The sequence below is a fragment of the Meles meles genome, chromosome 8, assembly GCF_922984935.1.
Source record: "Meles meles chromosome 8, mMelMel3.1 paternal haplotype, whole genome shotgun sequence".
Lineage (NCBI taxonomy): Eukaryota > Metazoa > Chordata > Mammalia > Carnivora > Mustelidae > Meles > Meles meles.
The window spans coordinates 65,329,200-65,353,657 of record NC_060073.1 but is presented as its reverse complement, the minus strand read 5'-3'; the positions used below and the strand labels follow the sequence as shown (position 1 = coordinate 65,353,657).

The 24,458-nt window shown below is 39.2% G+C and overlaps 1 protein-coding gene across 5 annotated transcripts in view; it reads left to right on the top strand.

The window, feature by feature from the left end:
* The window catches only part of NARS2 (asparaginyl-tRNA synthetase 2, mitochondrial), a 141,014-nt gene extending 119,891 nt beyond the window's left edge, over positions 1-21,123 (top strand). For 2 of the 5 annotated variants that reach the window (XM_046017044.1, XM_046017048.1), the window contains 3 exons: positions 9,185-9,282; positions 11,576-11,602; positions 15,158-16,042. In XM_046017044.1, the coding sequence (XP_045873000.1) occupies positions 9,185-9,282; positions 11,576-11,602; positions 15,158-15,302 (270 nt within the window). In that variant the 3' untranslated portion in view covers positions 15,303-16,042. The other 3 variants (XR_006820054.1, XM_046017047.1, XM_046017046.1) reach the window with 3 other exon arrangements.
* The last annotated feature ends 3,335 nt before the right edge of the window (positions 21,124-24,458 follow it).

Here is a 24,458-nt window from a genome sequence, read left to right as displayed (position 1 = left end):
ACTGTGACAGACTCTCTAGTAATATGGTCTCACAACTTGAAAGTTGAAAGCATTATAATGATACTTTAGAGTACTTATGTAATTTATACAGTACTACAATATATATAGCTTCTCATAGCTAAATTATTAAAATATAATTTATTGGGGCACTTGGGTGGCTCAGTTGGTTAAGCATCTGCCTTCAGTTCAGGTCATGATCCCAGGGTCCTGGGATCAAGCCCCAGATTGGACTTCCTGCTCAGCGGGGTGTCTTCTTCTCCCTCGCCCTCTGCCTGCCTCTCCCCCTGCTTATGCTCTCTCTCTCTCTCCTGCTTAAATAAATAAATAAATCTTTAAATACCTTCTATATATATATAATTTATTTAAACTATATATATTAGACATAGATTATAACACTGATTCATTAACACCCTAGATTTCTTTTCAACCCACTTGTATAGAGTGCCTGCTTCTACCCCTACTTTATTTTTTTCAGTGGTGAATGAATGAGCAGACTTTGGGCCAAATAACTAAGTTCTTGGCTTTTTTCAGAAAGACTGTAATAACAGATTGTGGGTAGGGTTGCAAGAGTTTCTACAGTGGGTGCAATGCAATCTAAAAAATAAGACAGATATATTTCCTAGGTGCCTTCCCTAGGGCATCAGAAGGGTAGAGAAATGTTTAACCTACACTTGTAATGTTTGGCTGGAGGTCATAAATAGTAAAATGATGTATTTTTATAGCCACTGTTCCTTTTCCTTTCTTTCTGCACATCCCCATCCCCTCCAAAAAAACAAACAAACAAACAAAATGAAGGTATGTACTGTATTGGAATGAAAAGTACTCTGGACTAAGTAGTTAACAGCACCAGGTTTGAAATCCATCTTTCTTACTGGTTAGCCATATAACCTTAGTCAATCTGTCCAATCACTGAGCCTCAGTTTCTCCCTCTATAAAATCAGAGAGTTGGATTAGATCACCTCCAGAGTACTAAACAACTTTAAGATTCTCTAATTTCAAGTAACCTAAGTTTTTCCCCATTTGGATATATAAGAATAACTCACAAGTTAGCAAACATACTTGATAATTTGAAGGGGAGGGATCATGGGCCTAAATAAAATCAACCTAAGCAAACATGCAAAATACTGTTTGCCCCTGGGTCTGAGTTCCTAAGTAAGTCTAAGCAAATCTAAGCAAACATGCAAAATACTGTATGCCCCTGGGTCTGAGTTCCTAAGTAAGTCCCTCAAAGGCAGGTGCCAGTTTTTCAGATGGGAAATGCCTTTGCAGAGAAGAATATCCAATCATTCCAGCCATTGTGATTAGGCAAAAGTGACTGCCCAACAGATCCTGATGAGATGCTAAGATCACCAGATAATGTTCTAATTGTTTAAACTGTGTCAGTATTATGTAGCAAATCATAAAAATTTAAGGATTAAATTGACACTATAAAGTCAACTTGAAAGAAACAGTACTCAACCAAGGGATGTCTATTGAATTTCCCTGGCTGGTGTTAATTAACCAACCTGCATCAAACCAACAGAAAATAGTAATGAAGGGAATGGCTAATTTCCCCCATATCTAAGGCAAATGACTTTCCTGGGAATTTATGTCAAAGTTGAAAGTATGCATCTCAGTCCATCTGAAATGCCCCCAGACTTAAACATTTACTAGCCAAAGTCCATTTTTAGCCATTGTTACCTGCAGCCTATTTGAATCTTCACACGGTCACATCTGGAAGGTTCTCAGTCCTACCTGTGCCTCATTGTTTTTAGGGGCAAAATACTGTGTCAGCAATGAGAGCAAAAGCTCTTAGAGGCTGAAACCACAAACATGTTTCCTATGGTTTGTGGAACATTCTTCTTCTCTTGATAATAATATGTAATGTTGCTCCATTGTTGACCGCAGCCTGTGAGAAACTGAATAGGGAGGTGTTCAGCTTGTATTTTTTATTAATACTTAAAAATACTGAGGTAAGAAGAGAGGTAGAGGAAGGGACATTAAACTCCCCCCCCCCCCCGAAGTTAGCTTAGAAAAGGTTATGCATTAAAGGCCTTGTTCCTGTCTAGCCTGTTTGTTGTTTAATTCAAGGTCTGCATTTTATTTTCAGTACATTGATTGGAATCAAAGAGTAAGAGCCGAAAGGGAGTGTCATAAATAGAGACCAGGGCTCATTCAGCTTGAATACCAACACTAACTATTTCTAGACAGCATGCTGCTGCAGCTGTGTGACTTAAACAAAATAAAGGAAGATGTGCCTAGCAGCATTCTGGCCTAGAAGACATGCCTGAAGGGGAATCAGTTTTGTTTAAGATGAGGAAAGTTAGCAAAGAATGTGGTACATTGTCTTGTAGCCTTCGTTGTTATCTGTGTAGGAGAGAAAAAGGACAGCACAACTAAAATCTTTACACTTCTTTAAAGTTTCCAAAGATGCAGAGGAACACAGAAGAGATTGTAGCTACAGAAGTGCTTAAATTTAGTCAAATTTGTGAATTAAGAGGACATTTTATTGTGTAGCCTATGAATTTTCACTTTCCCTAGTGAAGGGCAGGATTGCTCAGCCCCAGCTCTTAAAGCAAACCGCAGACTCCCATAAGGGCTGCCAGCCCATAGGGCAGATTGTAATCACCAGCTACCGTTCTAGGTAACTTAGCCTGTTTCCAGAGTGTTTGCACTCTAACCCCTCACCACCCATGATTTGGCAAACACACAGCCAAGTTTTTCTCATTAGTTCTTAAGAGATTTGTGTGATTCCATCCATGTTGTACATTTTGTGCACCCTTATGTCATGGTTTATATCTGTATGTACCCTTTACCTCCACTAGAGCCCTGGAAAGAGTGGTAGTTTCTGTAGCAGTTAGCTCAGTAGTTACCAGAGGGGGTCACAACATAGAAGAATCCTCTTGGGAATCTCAAACACTAACTAAAAGGTATGAAAATTTGAAGGAGTTGTGCTAGTAATCTTAAGGGAATGTGGTATTTTTTTATATCCTATCAAAGGAAGTGCAGCTCTATGTATACCAAATGTAAATGCCTTTATTTATAGTTGAGGAATACTTTGCTGTGTTACAGCTACTCAGAAAGGGTGCAGAATCTCTAGAGAGATTGGAGGATATCATTGTGAAAGGAAAGCAAGAAGTATAATCTGATAGGATTGAAAGGAAACTTTAAACCTAAAGAAAAAGAGAAGAAAAGAAGATTAACAAGAGAGGAAGAAGAGAGAACAAAGCCTTTGTGGGCCTTTCGTCACAAAGAGATAAAGCTGTCCTTGATAAAAAAAAAAAAAAAAAAAAAGGGGGGGGGGGCGCCTGGGTGGCTCAGTGGTTTAAGCTGCTGCCTTCGGCTCAGGTCATGATCTCAGGGTCCTGGGATCCAGTCCCGCATCGGGCTCTCTGCTCGGCAGGGAGCCTGCTTCCCTCTCACTCTCTCTGCCTGCCTCTCTGCCTACTTGTGATCTCTCTCTGTCAAATAAATAAATAAAATCTTTAAAAAAAGAAAGAAAGAAACAGTAACCTTTGGTCATGGAACATTTATGAGACATTGTGAAGGAATGCCTTACGTAAGAAATACATTTCCCTGGGCACCTACCTGAGTGGCTCAGTCAGTTAAACGTCTGCCTTCTGCTCAGGTCAGTCCTGGGATGGAGCCCCACATCGGGCTCCCTAATCAGAAGGAAGCCTTCTTTCCCTCTTTGCACTTCCCCTGCTTATGTTCCTGCTCTCTCTCTGTCTCTCTGTCAAGTAAATAAATAAAATCTCTCAGAAAAAAACAAACAAACATGCATTTCTCTTAAAAGGAAAAGCAACTTTATCTTTGTCAAGAAAACATGAAATTCACCCACCTGAAAGTGTGAATTTTCAGGCCATCTGGACAAAGAAAGGATATAGATGATGAATGTATTCCTTCCACCTGTCACAAAATTAGGAGTGATAAGGGACTTTATCTGGATGTTTTCTAAAGTTTTCATTCAACTAAAATAGGCTATTTTGCTAAGTTCTTTTCTAGTTTGGTAAATTCTTTTCCTTTTCTTGATAACCTCCTGTCTCAGAGTACAGAGAAAGAAAATAGAACTATTCTGACCTTAATTCTAATTAACAATGAGGATTTTGTTGGGAGAGTGGAAGTGGAAGTCCATGTCAGTTTGGGGGTGGGGGAGAGGGAACCAGCTAAACAGTTTTATTCTACATCAGTAGTTGCCATACTTCTCCGCCCCATCAGTGTGAGCTTAGTGACGTGTATTGGCCAAAGAATTGTGAGCAAATGTGACCTACATACATTACTCCTGGACAAATGTTTTTAGTACATAGTGGTCCATGCTCTTTTTTTTCTCCCATCTGCTAGATCAGCAGTACCTCATAAAGTGTTCTTTTGTTTTTGTTTTTGTTTTTTTAATCAGCTTCAAGCCAGGATGGACATGTAGCATAAGTTTTTTAAAAAGCCAGTTCATTGTAAAGCAGTGGCTTTCAATCAGGTATTAGTTTATGTCATCACCCACCCCCACCCCCACTCCAGTGCAGGAAACATTTAGCAGTGTCTGGCCAACATTTTTGGTTGTCACAACTAGGGCAGTGCACCTGGCATCTGGTGGGTAGAGGCTGAGGATGTTGCTAAATAACCCACGATGCACAGGACAGACCCTCACAATAAAATTATCTGGCCAAAATTGTCACTAATGCTGAGATGGAGAAGCCCTGTTGTAAGCTTCTGGGATTGTCTATTACTAGGTAGGTTTTAGTATAATCTAACCTATCCTGACTAATACAGCAACTACCACATTAATTTTGTAATAACTAATGTAGAAATAATTAGATGCCTTAGTTATTAGGAAGCAGGTTTAGAAGAAATCCAGAAAAAAAATACAGATAACGTACTGTGACATAAGATTTTGAAGGTGACTCAGGAGCACCTGGGTAGCTCAGTCGGTTGAGCGTCCAACTCTTGATTTCGGCTCAAGTCATGATCTCAGGGTCATAAGATCAATCCCCACGTTGGGCTCCATGCTGGGCATGGAGCCTGTTTAAGACTCCCTCTCTCTCTCAAAAAAAAAAAAAAAAAAAAGTTTTTGAAGATGACTCAAAAGATTCAGAAGCTATCAGTTCCACAACTGGTACTGTGCAGTTGCAAATATTCCAGAGAAATACAAATTAAACAGGTCTAAAACCAATATGTTTGGCACAATGAATTCTCCAAGGAGCTCAAGTATTAAAATAAAGGGAGTTTGTAATCAAAGATAAGCATTCATCTTTTATGGTCCTCTAAAAATAGCATTAAAAAAACTAAGTTCAAAATAACATAATGGAGGCCTACAGAAAGTGTTAAGATCTCCAGAGGTTTTGTGCTTGTCGTAGTTGTATTAGCAGCAAGACCAAGCAAGAAATGTGTCTCCTATTCAATTCTTATGAACTGATTTAGAAAGCAAACAACTCATTCCCTCATGGCCCCAGCTGGACTACCTATTTCCTGCTCTTCTATGATAGCTGATTCTCCAGCATCTTTTTTTGAGGCAGTGAATCTTTATAGCTCTGGCTTTTAATGCTTTGCTTAGAGTATCAGAAGCAATTACTGCTCACCTTTACAGCTTGGAATTGCCTCAACTTCAAAACCTTGGAAATGATAGATTTTGGATATACTTGTCCCTTCTAAATAGATCTACACAAAGATGGATGCTACATTTGGGGGTAGTGGTTCTAAGTCTTTAAATATTTTCAAGTGAAGGCCAGAGAGTTACTTGATGTCTGTTCTTTTCTGATTCTGATTACCTATAATTCTAAATTTAAAACTCTGGATTAAACCCTTTCCCTCATACCCCTCCCTTCTTGTGCCTTCCCCTTCCCTGCATATACTCCCTTTCTCTCACTCTAAAATAAATAAATCGTGGGACATCTGGGTGTCTCTGTCAGTTAAGCATCTGCCTTTTGTTCAAGTCATGATCTCCAAGTCCTGCGATCAAGTCGCTCATCAAGACCCCCTTCTCGGCGGTGAGTCCATTTGTCCATCTCCCACTGCCCCTGTTTGTGCTGTCTCTGTCCCAAAAAAAAAAAAAAAGAAGTCTCTTTTAAAACAACAACAACAAATTCTCAATCAGGTCTCTTTCAACTTCTAGTATATGTTAGCCATGTTTAAAAGCACGATACTAAGAAAAAAGATGCCAGTCCTTCAATGGCCATAAAAACTCCCTTGAAAAGTCTCCTTTTTCTGAGAATAGGAAGGGTAACTGCAGGGTCCTGGTTGAAGTCCAACTCTATTAATTGTGTAGCCTGTGAGAATTTCCTCTGGAGGCTCTTATACACCTGTTCAGAGATCTGTGTTTCATTACCTGTCCTTGTATCTGAGTCACCAAATCCACATTCTGGATTACTTGCTTGGTTGTTGTAGTTACCTCAAGTTCACAGAATTACTAAGATATGGTCAACAAGCAGTGGTAGTCTGACAAAATGTGCAGTTCTTGATCTTGGGGTCATGAGTTTGAGCCCCACATTGGGTGTAGAGCTTACTTTAAAAAAAATTTTTTTAGGGGCTCCTGGGTGGCTCAGTGGGTTAAGCCTCTGCCTTTGGTGCAGGTCATGATCTCAGGGTCCTGGGATCGAGCCCCGCATCGGGCTCTCTGCTCAGCAGGAGCCTGCTTCCCCCTCTCTCTCTGCCTGCCTCACTGCCTACTTGTGATCTCTGTCAAATAAATAAAATCTTAAAAAATTTTTTTGAATTTTTTTAAAGATTTTATTTATTTGACAGAGAGAGCACAAGTAGGCAGAGTGGCAGGCAGAGAGAGAGGGAGAAGCAGGCTCTCAACTGAGCAGGGAGCCTAATGTGGGGCTCGATCCCAGGACCCTGGGATCATGACGTGAGCTGAAGGCAACTGCTTAACTGACTAAGCCACCCAGGCACCCCCCCAAAATTTTTAATTGGAGATGAAAATATGTTTTATGAATTCCTAATTTTTCATTTGTTGCATTATATCTTTCTTAGTTTTGTGCCTTTTTATATTTTTTTGAAGATTTTATTTGGGAGAGAGAGCAGAGAAAAAGAGCACAAGCAGGGGGAGGAAGAGGGAGCCGGGAGTGGTGAAGGAATCCCAAGCAGACTCTGTGCCCTGAGTGCAGAGCCTGGCGAGGCTCTATCTCGTGACCCCAAGATTGTGACCTGGGTGGAACCATGTCAGATGCTCAACTGAGCCACCCAAGCACCCCAGTTTAGTGCCTCCTTAATAATGCTTACTACCTGCCCCACCAAAAAGAATCACCAAGTCACAGGATAATACAGTTAAAAAATAAACATTCTCAAAACTAAATATTACTAGTAATTGAAGAAATACAAATTAAAATACGAAGCTACCATTTTCCACCATTAAAATTTTTTGTTGTTATTACAAAAGTATAACACATCTTCACTGTACAAAATAAGAAAATCCCAGACAGAGAACTAAAGAAATCACAGTGGCAGAGTGGATATCTCATCATGTAGATGCCAGTCTTTTTTTAATCCATGTCTAAGATTTACCTAACAGTCGACTCCTACTGACGTGTACTTGAATTTTTGTTACTATAAATGATGCTGCAGTAAACACCCTGTACAGTAATTTGTTTTGTTGGGTTTTTTTGTTTTTGTTTTTGTTTTTTTTGCCATTTCTGACTATTAGGACTGTTTCCTGAAACTGCCATTGCTGGGTCAAAATAAATGACATTTTTAAGGGTGTTGGTAATCTTTTCCCAAGTTGCTAACCAGAAAGTTTCTGTCAGACGTGAAAGAGTACTGGCTCATGCATCTTCTAATCCATGTTGTTTATGTTATTTTGATAACTCCAGTATGCTATCTCATCATTTCACTTTTTACTTCTTGGATTGATAATCAGAACTTTTTTTTTAAGTAGGCTCCCTGCCCAGCATGGAGCCCAAAGTGTGGCTTGAACCCAGAATCCTGAGATCAAGACTTTAGCTGACATTGAGAGTCACTCAACTGACTGAGCCACCCAGGTGCCCCAATAATCAGGACATATTTTTCATGTCTTACCGAAATACTATAAAGAAAAATCCTCATTGGGGTGCCTGGGTGGCTCAGTGGGTTAAAGCCTCTGCCTTCGGCTCAGGTCATGATCCCAGAGTCCTGGGATCGAGCCCCACATTGTGCTCTCTGCTCAGCAGGGAACCTGCTTCCTCCTCTCTCTCTCTGCCTGCTTCTCTGCCTACTTGTGATCTCTCAGTCAGATAAATACATAAAATCTTTAAAAAAGAAAAAAGGAAAATCCTCATTGTCAGATTATTTAAGAGAAAACAAACAAAAACACATACCAAAATGTCCAACAAAAGAAAAGCAGTTAGATAAAAACTTCTACTTCTAATAAATAAACTGTGCAGGGGCAAGTGGGTGGCTCAGTAGGGTAAGCCTCTGCCTTCAGCTCAGGTCATGATCTCAGGATCCTGGGATCGAGCCCCACATCGGGCTCTCTGCTCGGCAGGGAGCCTGCTTCCCTTCCTCTCCCTCTACCTGCCTCTCTCTGCCTACTTGTGATCTCTCTCTCTCTGTGTCAAATAAATAAATAAACTCTTTAAAAATAAATAAATAAATAAACAAATTGTGTAGCTATTAAAACATTTAGTATGGAGGAACCTGGCTGGCTCAGTCAGTGAAATGTGTGACTCTAGATCTCTGGGTTATGAGTTTAAATCCCATGTTGGGTGGAGAGATAACTTAAAAAAAAATTAAGTGTGCAAAATATTTCAGCTGGCATAGGGAAAAAATGTTTACTAAGTAATACATTAGAATGGTAAATGTTTATGTATAATTTGATATGCTATATTCCTTAAATGTGGAAGGAAAAAAAACAGAAAGAAAATATGCCAAAATGCAATTGGTTCTGCTTGGTGATGGATGACTTTTAATATCTCATAATTTTTAATACTTGCCATATTTTTTATTATTAACATACCACATTTGTGAAGAAAACACATTTTTGTTAAGTACACCGTATGTTAACGGTGTAAGAGAGGAGAGGAAACTGTTCATCTGCATTTTGTGTATTGTAGTCTAAAGATAATATTAAAAATTGGATTTTGAAACAGGCGGCATAAACAGCTAACATAAATAATATTCTGGTAAGCAATTCAACAGCCCCTTGTCAAAATGTGAAGAGTTCCACCTGCTTGAGAAGCTGACAATTGTTGGAATCTCCTGAAAATGTGAAATTGTTTACCACTTTTTTCCTTTTTAGGTTGCTGCTATTGATCTTCTCGTTCCTGGGGTTGGAGAGCTCTTTGGAGGAAGCCTCAGAGAGGAGCGGTACCATTTCTTAGAGCAGCGACTGGCCAGGTATTGATCATACCTAAAAGAAAGAAAATTCAGAAATTGGGGATGAGGCGCTCGAAGGCAGTCTTGGCAAAACAGAGAAAGCAAATGGGCCTCAGCGCTTGACTGACCTGGATCTCAGATTCTCTGTGGCCTTGAGCAAGTTATGTGACCTTTCTGAGCTTCCTGTTCTTAAAGATTGGAACTGTTACGTGATATAAGTCTGCAGTGGTATATGCCCACTATTTGGTATGTATCTCTCCCTATGACAATTGCTTTTTAAGAAGTTAATGACAGTAAACAGCCTTAAAGCTTGCCCTTCATTTTTTCTCTTTTCTGTGTTCTTTTTTATTTACTCCAAATTATGATTGGGAGCATAAACAAGGACTCCTATAGGGACATAAAGAAAAAACAGACTCTGAACCAGGGAAAGAATAAAGATGGAGAAAGAAAGATACTAAAAATATCCACTAAACTAACATTTAGAATAAGCACTTTTCCCTTCCTCAGGTTTTCTGCTATGTAAGGGTCTTGATTAAGCTATTTGAGTAACTCATTTTAACTTGCTGTTTGAGACCTAGGGAATGAATCCAGAAACACACAGAAAATGTTTTGGAGATGAGAAGTACAGAATCGTGTTTCTAATTGAACTACCACTCCTATGTATGCGTGGTCTGCCAACAAACCACAATGACTTCCTAACTAACCAACGTTATAAACCTCTGTTTTCCATGGTTTCTACTTTTGCTATGCCAGACTTCAAAAAAAAAAAAAAAAAAGGTTTTCCCTATCTTAAACGCTTAGTCCCACTCTCCTACTCTCCAGATAATACTGGGTTTCATAGTAACCTGGAAAAGCCATAATAGATTGAAAATATCCTGTTAAATTGGCCATTTATAAGGCCTTCTTTCCCTAATGGAGAAATGCTTAAAAAGCTGATGCTTTTCCAAGATCCCAACCTATAAATTTGTTGGATAACTTGGTTTTGTAACCCCAGTCATTTGAACTGCTCTATTTGGTTAGGGTCCAGAAAAAAGGAAGTAAATATGTTCTAAAAAAGAGGCCTCTTTTTTATTACTTAGACTACTAAGTCCTTACTATTACTATAATGTTAGAAAGTCCTGGGAAAATAATGAAATTGAAGTAAAGGTCAAACTCCTTAGATGGAAAGAATTTGAAGATTCTCTGGGTTTTTTAAAGCACAATAAAAATCACACATGGCAAGAAACCTCATCTGTTGAAAGAATAATTGGTCTGTTTTCTTTGCTTGCTTCCTTCCTTCAGCAAACTTTTCCTCATAACATTATATGTTTACCTAATACCTGATATTATCCAAATTTATCTTTTCTAATGAAATGGTTATATGTGTTTCCCTGCTTCAAGAACCTGTGACCTCTGTTCATGTTTTCTGTGTCTCTGATTTTTTTTTCACGGTCCTTATCATTTCAGATGCACTTTGATCCCAAACACCTTTTTAAAGGGCTAAAATTAATTTCTTTTAAGATTTTATTTTAGGGGCGCCTGGGTGGCTCAGTGGTTTGGGCCTCTGCCTTCGGCTCAGGTCATGATCTCAGGGTCCTGGGATCGAGCCCCCGCATCGGGCTCTCTGCTCAGTGGGGAGCCTGTTTCTCCCTCTCTCTCTGCCTGCCTCTCTGCCTGCTTGTGACCTCTCTCTCTGTCAAATGAATAAATAAAATGTTTTTTAAAAAAAAGATTTTATTTTAATTTCTTTTAAGATTTTATTTTTAAGTACTCTGTACAGCCAACATGGGGCTGAAACTTACAATCCCGAGATAAGAGTTGCACGCTCTACCAACTGAGCCAGCCAGGCATTAAAGGGATGTAATTAATTTTAATGAGTACTAAGAGCTTAAAATTTGATTAACATTTTTCACATTGGCAAAAAAAAAACCAACAATTTGCAACCATATTCTGAGGGCAGAATCTATATTATTATTTCAGTGTTACAGAATGAAATACGTGTCTTCATGTCCCCTGTGTGTGCCTCCCAGCAACCTTAAGTAATAATGCTTTTCTTATGTCATAGGACAATAAGCTCATCTGAAATGAACCCCTTCTTTTGGGCTCTGGACTATCTTTCATTGGCATTTATCATCTGTTGCTTGGTACTACCTAGGACTATTGGTTAATTTACCTTTCTTACCATATTAAATAGTTACCTTCTCACTGTATTGCATGTTCTTTAAAAGCACAGGTTTTTGTGTGTACTTCTTTATTAAGAGAATAAATGTTTGGTGGTTAGTATCTTTATCTTATTGCCATTCTCTGAAAGAATTTTGTTATTTTACTCTTACAGATCAGGATTAACAGAAGCCTACCAATGGTAAGAATGTGGCCCTTGCTAATTCTTTTATTTTATTTTATTTTATTTATTTGATAGAAAGAGAGATCACAAATAGGCAGAGTAACAGGGAGAGAGAGGGGGAAGTAGGCTCCCCACCCAGCAGAGAGCCCAATGCGGGGCTCAATCCCAGGACCCTGAGATCATGACCTGAGCTGAAGACAGAGGGTTAACCCACTGAGCCACCCAGGCACCCGGCCCTTACTAATTCTTGTTCTAGCTATTGGTCTGATTGTTACATAGGTTTTACCTGTATTCCCTAGGCACTATGGAATAGTATTAAGAACAGTGAATAGATAGGTTCTCAGAATAGGTAGTAATAATAGGTAGTAATCTCAGAAGATTACTTATTCTCTTTGAATGCTGGGAAAATACTAATAATATCGTCTGCCATTTGTTTATTACTGACTGTGTGCCAGGTAACTGTCTTAAAATTTTAATGTATTTTTTTAAGATTTATTTATTTGAGAGAGCGTACAAGCGGAGGGAGGGGAGAGGGAGAGAGAATACCAGGCAGACTCCCCACTGAGCGTGGAGCCCAACATAGGACTCAATCCCAGCACCATGAGAACATGACATAAGCCAAAATCAAGAGCCAGATACTCAACTGATGAGCCACCAAGGTGCCCCTTAATGTATATTTTCTTATGTATTATTAGAACACTCTGAGTTAGGTACTATTTTAATCTTTTTATTACTCCTCCAGACCTAAGGCTGAGAGATGGTAACTAACTTAACCAAGAGCACACAGTTAGAAGCATAGAGCTGGAACTTTGTTCCTAAGCATTATGCTTCAGTTTCTTTATGTGTGAAATTAGGGTTTGAGCCAAGTGCTCCCTAAAGTCTATAGAAATCTAAGCTGTGTAGGGGAGATTACTTGTCTGCATTCATACATTTACGTCTCCAGAGTTCTCATTTTCTTTCTGCAGACCCTTTCTTCAGGTATTTTTCAACATACAAATTATGTACTTTTATTTTTATAGTAGCTTTCCTTCATAGTAATTAATAATATTATTAATTGCTTTGCTGTCCTCATGAGAGGGAAGAATCAAGTTACACACCTGACCTTTGGGTAATGAAAGAGCTAGGTTGTAGAAATGCCAAAAGCCTAAAATTATGTTCAGGTCATGACCCTTGAATGCCTTATTATTTACCGTTAGTAACCATAGGCATACTTAATCTCTGAGACTTGGTTTTCTTGGCTGTAAAATGGAATGATGGTATCTACTTAACATGATTATTGTGAGGATGAAATGAAACAATATAGGTTAAGTATCTACCTAGAATAGAACTTCAGTAAAAGCTAGTTTCCTTTCCCTTGTCTGCCTTTGTTCTCAGTCTTGTTATTAGGTAGATGAGCCTGACCAAGCAAGCTTACGCATTTTGCCTATTTTTGTCTACAAGATAATCTTCATAGTGTGTAAAAACTAACTAAATCACAAAGTCTGATTGTCGGTTGAGTAAGTTGAGGCCTTTTTGGTCTTTATTAATCATTTTAATACTATTCTTGTCCCAACTAAAGTTTTCGAACTCTTAGGATCTCTAAATGTAAATGTCTATTATTTGAATCTGTTTCCTTTTATCTGGTCATCATAGCATTTTCAAGGTGGAAGGGACTTTAGAAATCTTCAAGCCTGCAGTCTCTGCTAGCGTTCCTCCATGCTGTGAGTAGCCACCCTAGGTGTCGGAGAATTGAGTCACTTCCTATTTCTTCATGCCACATGGAAATAATATATATAACTAGTTCCACAAATTTTATATCATTTCTTCTATAATCTGGCTACCCTAAAATCAATTTAACAACAATCAAAAAAATCCAACAAATACATATTTGTTCGAAAACTTGTTTTTTTCAGAAGTGGATTTCTCTATATCAAAGCAAGGGCAAGAAAAATGCTATAGATTGAATCCATCTGCAGAATTCAGTTTCCAGACCTTTATGCCAGTGTTTTGACATCGATATATGAGAAATTCAGAGACAGCTACAGCTATTGCTGGACTTCTAGCAGCCATCCCAGGTCCTGCAGCTATTTGTGGCAGGTGCTTTGATGGGCCTTTCATCTCATTTTCCCAGTAAATGAAAGTATATCCTGTCCCCATACCTTATAAACTAAAACTTAATTCACCTACAAAACATTTTCATTTACTCGAGACTGTGCTTCTTCCTTTATTCCTGATAGTTCTTAATAATCTGAAGTTTTATACTAGAAACTCCTGTTGGTTGATCCCTCACTTGATTGTAATTTGCCTTGTTGCAATTAATCTTTTATTTTAGAAAGATCAGTATTCAATCTTAACTGCCTAAAATACCAATACATGTGGCTATTATTATTAATAGTGAGGAAATAGATAATACTCTTTATTTTTTTTTAAAGACTTTATTTTTTTGAAAGAGAAAGCCAGAGAGAGTACAAGCAGGGAATGTGGGGCAGAAGGAGAGGAAGAAGCAGTCTCCCTGCTGAGCAGGGAGCCCGACGTGGGGCTTGTGGAGGGGCTTGATCCCAGGACCCCAGGACCATGACCCAAGCCGAAGGTAGATGTTTAACTGCCTGATCCACCCAGGCAACCGAAGACAGTCTTTATTCTTGAAGAGACATATGACTACCAGCTGTGGCACCTAACTTTTATTTTAGAATTGATTTTACAGATCATTCAAGAAGCTATCAACTTACTTTAATCAATATTGTATAACTAAAGAACTCCCCCACCAAATAACATAGCAAAATACTTACAGAGTCTTCTTCTTCCTCTTCCTTTTGTAAAATAAATTTATCACAGGCTGGTGTTTCGGAATCTGAGTTTGAATCATGGCTGCCCCGTTTTCTAGCCATATAATCTTAAGTGGAAATAGAATCAGTATAGATAAGCTTCAGAGGCTATCTAACCTTCCAGAAAAATGACTTTGGACTTATGTCTACTAGGTTTGAAGCAAAGAAATGGAAATTTCACTCTAGCATTCAAGAGTTTATTTTTGTGCCTTCAAACAATAGATCTTCATAGACTAATGATGCATGTACTCCAGAGCAGACACTGGAAATAAAGGGCTGAATAGCCACAGTTCCTGCCCTTGAGAGAGCTTACAGTCTAATGTAGTAGGGATATATTTTTATAATATAGCAGGCAAAACTCTTCACCCTCTTCTGTGTATTGAACAATATGATTTTAGTAGGAAAAAAAGCATTAACATACCAAGTAATAGAAGAATATAGTATCAAGAAAAATAGTAAAGTTATTAGAACATTTTCTGTTGTCTCATTAGGCAAGTTTTCTGGAAAGTACGTTTGTAACTTTAAAAGGATCAAGTGAACAAAGCCCATGAGTGCATGACGCTATTTGCTACTGTTTGTCTGATAACCTTGGACAGATCATTTTAACTTCTCTGTGTCCTTCACCTGACCTTGGAAGGAAAAGATTGGTTTACCAAAATGATGTGGATGATAACAGATGATCGCAAAATACTTTTCAAACAAAATTCTATCATGACATCTGATCCAGCACAGCATCTACAGGTAACAATTCTCTGTTTTTCAAAATCAGGTATCTGGACCTCCGTCGATTTGGATCTGTTCCCCATGGAGGTTTTGGGATGGGATTTGAACGCTATCTGCAGTGCATCTTGGGAATTGACAATATCAAAGATGTTATCCCTTTTCCAAGATTTACTCATTCATGTATTTTATAGCTGGAAGACTGGGTAAGGAAAATCACCCCATGCCAGAGGTACTACATGTGAATATGGATACAGGAGACTGCGTGTTTGGCTTTTAGAAACGGAGAGGTTTTGGGTGTGTAACTTTCATGCCATAAGATAGCGCATATGAAAAATAGAAGTGATCATGATTTTCTTAGAAAGTTGAGAGCATTTTATGAAAAAGATGAACTCCCTCAAGAGGAGGAGCTTGTGGCATGCAGAATCTCCAGTCTATTACACCGATGAAGAAGAAATGGGGAGGCTGCGCTGTGGTCTCAGAGGTCCTTTCCAACTCTCAAGACACGATGAGATAGTGTATTTTAATTTGTCTTTAATCATTAGATCACTGCCCTGTGTGACCTTTGAGAACCACTAGTAGCTAAAAGTATTGTTGGATCTTTTCTCATGTGCCACTTAACCTATGATAAATGCCCATTTATTTTCATCACTTTACTAGATATCACAGAAGAAAATATTCTTTGGGGGTCCTAATTGAGTTAATAAAGTTACTATTCTGAATTGAAATCTTTCATCAGACTGGGTGAAAAAAGTGACATTTAATAACTGTTGATCTTTAATTTTAAAAACAAGTGAGATGTATTAATTATCTAAAGACTGTTATAATTTGCTCACAGTAGCTGTTTATAACTTCTAATAATAAAATAGATTTTTGATACCTATGAAAGAAAAATACAGTTACATTTTTATTTTTATTATTTTTTAAAGATTTTATTTATTTATTTGACAGAGAGAGATCACAAGTAGAGAGCCAGGCAGAGAGAGAGAGAGGGAAGCAGGCTCGCTGCTGAGCAGAGAGCCCGATGCGGGACTCGATCCCAGGACCCTGAGATCATGACCTGAGCCGAAGGCAGCGGCTTAACCCACTGAGCCACCCAGGCGCCCTACAGTTACATTTTTAAATTCCACTTGGCCTTTTCCCAGAGAAATTTGGAAGAAAGGTATTTTCAATGCAAAATGATGCAAATATCACTAAATCTAAAGGACGGGTAATTCTGGACTCAAAAAGTAACATTGTCTGTTAGAGTTTTTGAGAGGACTGCTGGTTGGGAGTTTGAGACCTGACAGTTGTAGCACTTTACATGTATGATTTTGGGTAAGCCACTTACTCTGTATGAGCTCAGACGTGGTTTTCCTCAGAGTTGATATAAGAATTACATGATAGTGTTGTGCATGTTTAAAACTATGAAATGCTACACAAGTTGTTTTTAACTCTTTTAGTCTTCATTGAGTTACATATCTATGACTTACAGCAAAGTCTTATACTCAGTAGAGTTTGTATGTATCAAATAATGGTAAGTGGCATGAATGCCTGAATAACCAATTTTCTGTGTCTCATTAGATAATTTATCTTAGTTTATTTCCTGTTGAGTTTGTACGTGCACATTATTTCATCCTAACTCAAACAACTGAATAGAACTGCAAAACCTTAGAGCTGGAAATCACAGAAGTCCCTGAGATGTTCTCATGACCAAACTTCTGCCTGATGCAGAAAGATCCTGGGAAACCTCTTCTTGGCAAAGCCGAAGGCAGATGTTTAACTGCCTGATGTTTAACTGCTTAGTGTCCCACCAAATAGCATATTCTATCTCTTCATCTCCCTGGTTGGTAGCTTTTGCTGAGCTAAAGTCTACTTCCCTAGAACTTTAATCTCCTGGGCTTCAGTACCAAGTTTAGGACAGAACAAAAGAGGTAATCAGTGCTTTCATAAAGCTTGCCTCAATCATGGATTAGACAGATAAATTCATTTGTTTGTTCAACAAATATTATTTGAGCTTATTTTATATGCCAAGAACTGTGCTAGGTGCTAAGTAAATGATAGTGAACAAAAGAGAAATGACCCTTGCCTTCTTAGAATTTACAGTTTGTTAGAGAAGATGCACAATCAGTAAGCAAACAAACGTATTATTTCAAAATATGACATAAGCTGTAAAATTTTATAAAGAGCAGGGCAAGCATAGATAAGCTTGCTAGAAAAGGCATCTCTGAAAAGGTGATCTTTAACCTTAGGTCTGGGAGATAAATGCAGAAACCATTCTAAAACATTCTCAGCATCAGTCAGTATTGATTTGACATTCAGGTCTTGATACTGTATTAATTTTGTGGAGTGAGAATCACAAACACTTCACAAGCCCCCAACCCGGAGGCACTAATATTTTCCAAAGCTATCAGGAATCATGTCTCCAGCGATTCTTGAGGAACCGGATTGAATTCTAATGTTAACATGATGGTGGGACCTCCTAAATAACAGTGAGATAGAGAACAGTGAGTCAGAGAAACCTCAGGTTCCCAAATGCCACCACTGATGTAGCTGTGGAGCACTAATCAAGCACGATCATCTTTGTGCCCTCCAGGTATGTCACCTGGAGAACCGTCCTTTCCAAGTGCATCAGCTCAAAAGATTCTGCTTTTGTCTCGATCTTTCAGGAATCTGTGTGGGAGATAGTCACTAAAAATAATTGATTTAGAGTCTAACCTTTACATTTTATTTTAGTACACGTTAGGTCTCTGAAAATGTACCATGAAATCAAATCACTGAAAGTCACAATTACAATAGACTTAAGTGTGTTCATTGTGTGTGTATGTGGGATGGGCAAAGGTCTTCTCAAATAAACCTTGTTCCCTGCCTTTTTGATAGTCTTCAGCAGTGTACTTCCCTACTTTCATACTTACTCGCTCTTTTCCTCTACATTTGATCACACAGAGAGTCTGGTTGAAGCCAAACACTTGCCACTTACAACAAGCCTAAGAATATACATCTTTGACGGAATACTTTTATTTTACCCATAATTGAACAACAGTAAATACTGGTGTCAGACAAAGAGGATGAAAATGTCAAAACTAAGCAGCAACATCAGGAAAGAAGCTTTAAAATGTCCATTTGTCAGCTAGTATATGAATATCCAAATTCTCCAGATAAACAGCATCGTATAATTATGTATATAATGATGAGAAGTGTGGATTTCATAGTTGACTGCCTACACTATAATAATATTCTTATAGGACTTAATTTTGAGAGAAAAGGTGTTAAAGGTGTTTTGAGGATGTTAATTTTTATTTACGTAACCAGTTTCCAATGAGGGAAAAGTCAGATTCTGTTTTCCCAAGATTTCCAAACATCACCTCAAAATAGTAACCCCAGCCACCCAAGAAAGAGTATATTCTGAAACTTAGAAATGGTTTTTCCATCATTAATTTCCATTCTCGTTTGAAATTTTGAAGTAGGTGGAGAGAAATAGTTACTTTCCATCTGGCTGTCCTCTTGCCTGGAGAAGTTGTGCTGTCTTCTTTTTTTCTTTCTTTCTTTCTTTCTTTCTTTTTTCTGTTTTGGTCTGACAAGAACTTAATTGTGTGAGTGATCCATTCCAGATCTAGACATAACTCTCCCACCCTCTGACCCAGCCCAGAGACTAACTGTCACAAAACAGCAAAGGAACTGTTTGACCTTTTGTCCTTCTCAGACAGGATCTGCCAGAAGCACCCCTCTATAATGTTATACATTCATGCTCTCCATAAATTGAATCTAGACATTCAGGCATGACTGAACAGGCATTGAAGATGCAATTGGTGAGATGGATTAACTCTACTCTTCTTTAAATCTCTTGTTTCAGATAATTATAGATGAAAGATGCTTATTTGGATTGGATTGCTATTTATTCATATATTTATTTTAGTAAGTGGTGAGGCAAGAACATAAAAATGCAGAGTTGAAAGACAGATTGGCCTGGATTGAATTGATAAGAAATGTGTGGAGCTTTTTGGCTTCTGATCAATATTTGTATTCAGTCTGCAATCTAAAGTATGTGTAATAAAAAAAACAGGTGGGAGTAATATCTGATTGTAGTTCTTCCCAGTGTGTAACCCAGATTAAAAGAAAAAGCATTAAGGACAGCAAATAACCTTAATCACCTGACACCAAAATGATTAATAGGACTTGCTTAGGACAGACCTTACTAGATCATGGATCCTGGATTTGAAAAATCTCTCAGATCATATCTCTTCCCCTGTCTGTGATGCATCAGCTATCCTATCTTGGTAGTTCACCAACTCACTGTCTCTTCAGTGAATAGGGCTCTCTACCTAAGAGAGAATGTGTTCTCTCCTTGGAGAACTCTGACCTGATGGTACCCAAACCTGCCTCTCTCTAGCAAGTATAAGTTAGAAACACAGCAGTACCGTTTCTTCTCCCCAGCCTGCTTTTCTGCAGGATAGACTCTCTGAAGCCGCTCAAATGGATAATCTGCCCATCGCCGAAGGGCTGTACCCCTCTAGGTTATTCATCAGGCAGTGCATCCTTAGAATGGGCCTTTCTCTTGGCAGAGAAATTCTTCCCTCCACTGTCCGCTCAACAGCTACCCAGGTTTCTGATGACATGAGTCTTGATGTTAGAAGAGCTTCAAAGTCTCCAGTGCCTCCTTGCCAGCTGTCTTACAGCCTGGGGTAGTCGTTCCTCTTCCTGTGCGTGTAATAACCTCTGAGGAATCCTAATTACAGTTCCAGCATGTTCAGGGCAGTCCCAGCCCACTTCGTTTGAGGATCGCAGAAATGGATTTGGGTCACATACACATTTTCTTTGCAGTGCCATAAAAGGCAGGAACTCATTCCAGTATGGTTAGGATGCAGTGATCTCTTTAAGTGTAACTTCCATCTTCCACAGTCTGCACTATAGGTTTTCACATCAGGAAACTGTTAGGTCAGGAGCCTGCCGGAAAATGTGGTGGTGGATGTTCAGTGTCTCGGAAAGGGTATCAGACATGGAGGGGAAAGACTCTGATTTAAGTCTTGACTCTCTGCGTTTGAGCTGTGGGACCTTGAGCAAGTTTTTCACCTGTGGGTTTGAAGAGGCATCTGCAGAATGAGGGTGGTCCTTATCGTACAAAGTATCATGACAAACAATGAAGGCTGTCAGAGGGTCTCATGAACTGCACAAATGGAAACTCTCCTGAGGGAAACCTTTTCAAAACTCAAAATCTGTATCAACTAAGATGTTCGTTGCATGTTGAATGAAATATTTTATAGCCATTAAAAATTAGAGGAGAAAAATGTGTTAAAAATATTAAATGACAGTTTGTAGTTACAATAGTGTAAAATCTGTGTTATGTGGACTAGAAGCATCTGAGGAAAAAATGAGATCACCTGTTTAAGGGCAGTGGAACTGAGCACCTTTTTCTTTCCAGACCTCATTGGTGTATTCAGTTCGGTTCAGTAAACTTCCTGAGCACTCTCAGTGCTGGACCCAGTGCTAGGCTCTGCACAGAGATCAACAGGACACACTCCTTGCCTCAGGGACTCCCTAGCACGCAGTCTTTGCACATTATGAATAAGAATCACCCGAGGAGCTTATTTAAAAATTCAGATTACCTTTGTCCTACCCTGGAGAGTCTGATTCAGTCGATGGAACAGCCCACAGTTTGCATCTCTGAAACAGTCACCCTGACTGATCCTAATGTAGGCGGTTTAATTCCACACTGGGAGAAAGCTTCAGTGAGGCTTTAATATTTTTACAGTAAAAGATAATAATTACACAAATCTGCTCATTGAAGAACATACTACGTTGGATTGTTCTGCCTGCACCTTTGAGCTGGTTTTTATCTCTCTGTGTCAAGGAGGGAAAGCCAGCCCACAGTGATCTTACTCTCAAACCCATGTAGCATGAAGCTGACCACACCTCTTGACCTAGACCTCTTCCTCCCTTTCTTGTCCACTATCTCACCCGTGTTTTGTTTTGTTTTTCTCCATGCTTGTGTTTTTCTGCCACTCTGATTCCTGTGCCCAGTAATATACCAACATCCAAATTCTTCCCCTTCATTTCTCCAGCTTACTCCCCAACCAGGTAAGGCAATTTTATTGCAACAAACAAACATATCTGCTTTACTAGCTTGTTCTGGATTAATGTTTTTAATGTTTTAATGTTCTATGATTAATGTTTAAAAAAAAAAACTTAGAAGTGGTCTATTCCTTGATCAGCAACCACAGAATTATCATATGTGGAAACTTCTGTGTTTTGGTGCTCGACTGTCATTTAGCCCTTGATTAACTTTCTTCCGGTCAGGTAGCAGCACTCCACAGATTCCTGTCTTGCTGATCGAGTTAGAGTATACCCTGCATTCTTTTTTTAATTTTTTTTTTTTTTTTTTTTTTAGATTTTATTTACTTATTTGACAGACAGAGATCACAAGTAGGAAGAGAAGCAGGCAGAGAGAGAGAGGAGGAAGCAGGCTCCCTGTGAGCAGAGAGCCCGATGCGGGGCTCGACCCCAGGACCCCGGGATCTTGACCTGAGCCGAAGGCAGAGGCTTAACCCACTGAGCCACCCAGGCGCCCCTATACCCTGCATTCTGATGCAGCACGACTTGCCTCCACATGCCTGTGAATGGGCTTGGGTAGCTTTCTCAGTCTACACACCTGTCACCTCTTAGTCACCCAGAATCAGAATATTACAACTCTAATCACACTGTCTGAGGCTGTGAAGCTTTATTTCAAGAGGGGTGACACACTAAAATGCAGCTAGGACTTCTGCATTTTCACATGTTTATATTACTTGTACTTAAAGATACCAATGGTTGGACAATGGCTTCCAGACTCACTCCTTTCAATTATGCTCCCTCAGAACCATATGCAAATAATGCCCATCTTAAACTGTCATTTGTCTTCTCTGCCGGAACGAAAGCTCCATAACACGGAGAAGACTGCATGCATCTTTCTGTCTGCAGTGCCTTAGAGAGTGTCTGGCACATAGCGGGTACTGATTAAACAACTCTTGAATGAACTAGGTGTCACTGGGGTGTCCAAAAGAAACCCAAAAAACAAAAACAAAGGATGAACTACGTCCAACAGACCAAAGAGAAATACTCCTTAAAGAGGAATTCCCAAACTAGCTCTTCCCTCTTTCTGTGTCTGAAATATTTCATAAGTTTTTAAACTAGCCCTTCAGCATAAAAATCCAACTCTGGAGCCACTGCCTGAACATAGAACAGAGAGTCAGGAGTCAAAAGTATGAGTTCAGCTAGTAACTTAATAGACTTCTCAAGAACGTTGCTCTGTGGTTCATCATTATATAACCAGCACTTAACTATGTCCCTTACACACAGTAGGTGCTCAGTAAGGAATGAATGAATGTATTCGATTGATGGAAGAAATTCAGAAGTAAGTCGCAGATGAACTTAGAGTTGCTCAGATTTTCAGTTAGGGTTCTCCTCCTCACTCTCCAAATCTAAACAGGCTTTTTGCCTCCAAATTGAGGTAGCTTACATCATTAGTCCAGCAAATGTTAATTAATGCTAACTCTGTGTGTCCCTCTGTGGGGCACCCCAAAACAAGCAAAACCTAAGATCTCAGTTCCCATATAGCTGGTTGATAATTCCTCTCTGCTGCCCCCATCCTTTGAACATAATCTCTATTATAATAACATTGCCCACACACTGCTGTAGACATCTGCCTACCTATTTCTCTCCCCAGAAAGAAAGACCCTGAACTTCTTAAGACCCTGGTCTTACTCATCTCTGTGTTCCTATGCTGAACTTGTAGTAGGTTCTAAGAAAATCCTTTTTGAGAATTGAATAACAAGGACATAAATGACCTTTCCTAGGTAACATGTATTTGGATATATAGCTTGTATATGGATAAAAGTATATGCCTTTTGGGGCGCCTGGGTGGCTCAGTGAGTTAAAGCCTCTGTCTCGGCTTGGGACATGGTCCCGGGGTCTTAGGATCGAGCCCCGTGTTGGGCTCTCTGCTCCTCGGGGAGCCTGCCTCCCCTTCTCTGTCTGTCTCTCTGCCTACTTGTGATCTCTGTCTGTCAAATAAATAAAATCTTTTTTTAAAAAAGTATATGCCTTTCTAAGTGTTTTCAGAGTTTCAGATTATAGGTACTGTCATATCCTGAATGAGACGAGATTGGTTTTCATGCCTGTCTTAAATCCTTTTCAAGGTGTCAGCTTAGTTATCAAACCCATTCCTCCTCTGAGAATTCCCCCCACCCCTCCTAGCCAGTAGATCCCCAGCAGACATACTGGGTACAGGAGACTTCCTTACTGATCACTAGGGGTGGACACCTGATCCAAAATGGGCCAATCTCATTTTCTCTTGGAAAAGTGGGGTTAAGAACACTAGAGTCTGGACTGGTTGCTTGAACCAGGAATATGTAGATTTAGGAGATGAAGGGCAGCCATGTATCTCAAGAGACAGAGAAGGCAGTCTGCAGAGAGAAATGAAGGCACATGCTCAGAGATGAAAAACCATATGGCCTGTGAGAGAGACAGACACACACAAACAGATTGGCAACCTAGTTTTTACTATATTTAGTCCTCAGTTGCCAACCTTCCTGAGGCCAGATTATTCCAACTTTTTCTTATGTTCCATGGGATATGCCTCATTTTCTTACCAGTAAATTTTGTCTTTGGGCTTAAGCAGATTTTTAAAACAGGTATCTGGGGCACCTGGGTGGCTCAGTGGGTTAAGCCGCTGCCTTCGGCTCAGGTCATGATCTCGGGGTCCTGGGATCAAGTCCCACATAGGGCTCTCTGCTCAGCAGGGAGCCTACTTCCCTCTCTCTCTCTCTCTCTGCCTGCCTCTCTATCTACTTGTGATCTGTCTCTGTCAAATAAATGTTAAAAAAAAAAAAACAAACAGGTATCTGCTTTTACAACTGAAAAGAAAACAAATTAATAGACTCTGACTTACGGAAAAATTCTCACTTCTTTTGGTTTTGTAGTCTCATTACCTTTTAGTCATATCCACATATTACCCCAAAATATATGTTAATCAGGAAATTATGTAGATGAGAAATTCCTGCTAAATAAAATGCCATAGGAGGCTAAGTGACTTCTTTGCTTTTCAATTTTCTTGATTCCCTAAGTCACAAAAACAGAAAGCAAGTGAATGGAGGCTCCTTTACAGAGGGGATTGGACAAATATCAGACCTTTTTTGAACTACAAAATTGGATTAGAGAGGTTTTAGAAGAACCAATACATTTGGCAGCTTCACAAGACCTCTATTTCTGAAGATTCTTTCCAGAACTGTGTTAAGGATGGCTTTTGTCATGAGCCGTCGCCATGTTTCAGACTAGCCCAAACCAAAAACTGTAAGACACTAAATAAAAAAAAAGCATGTGTGCCTAGAGCAACCCAG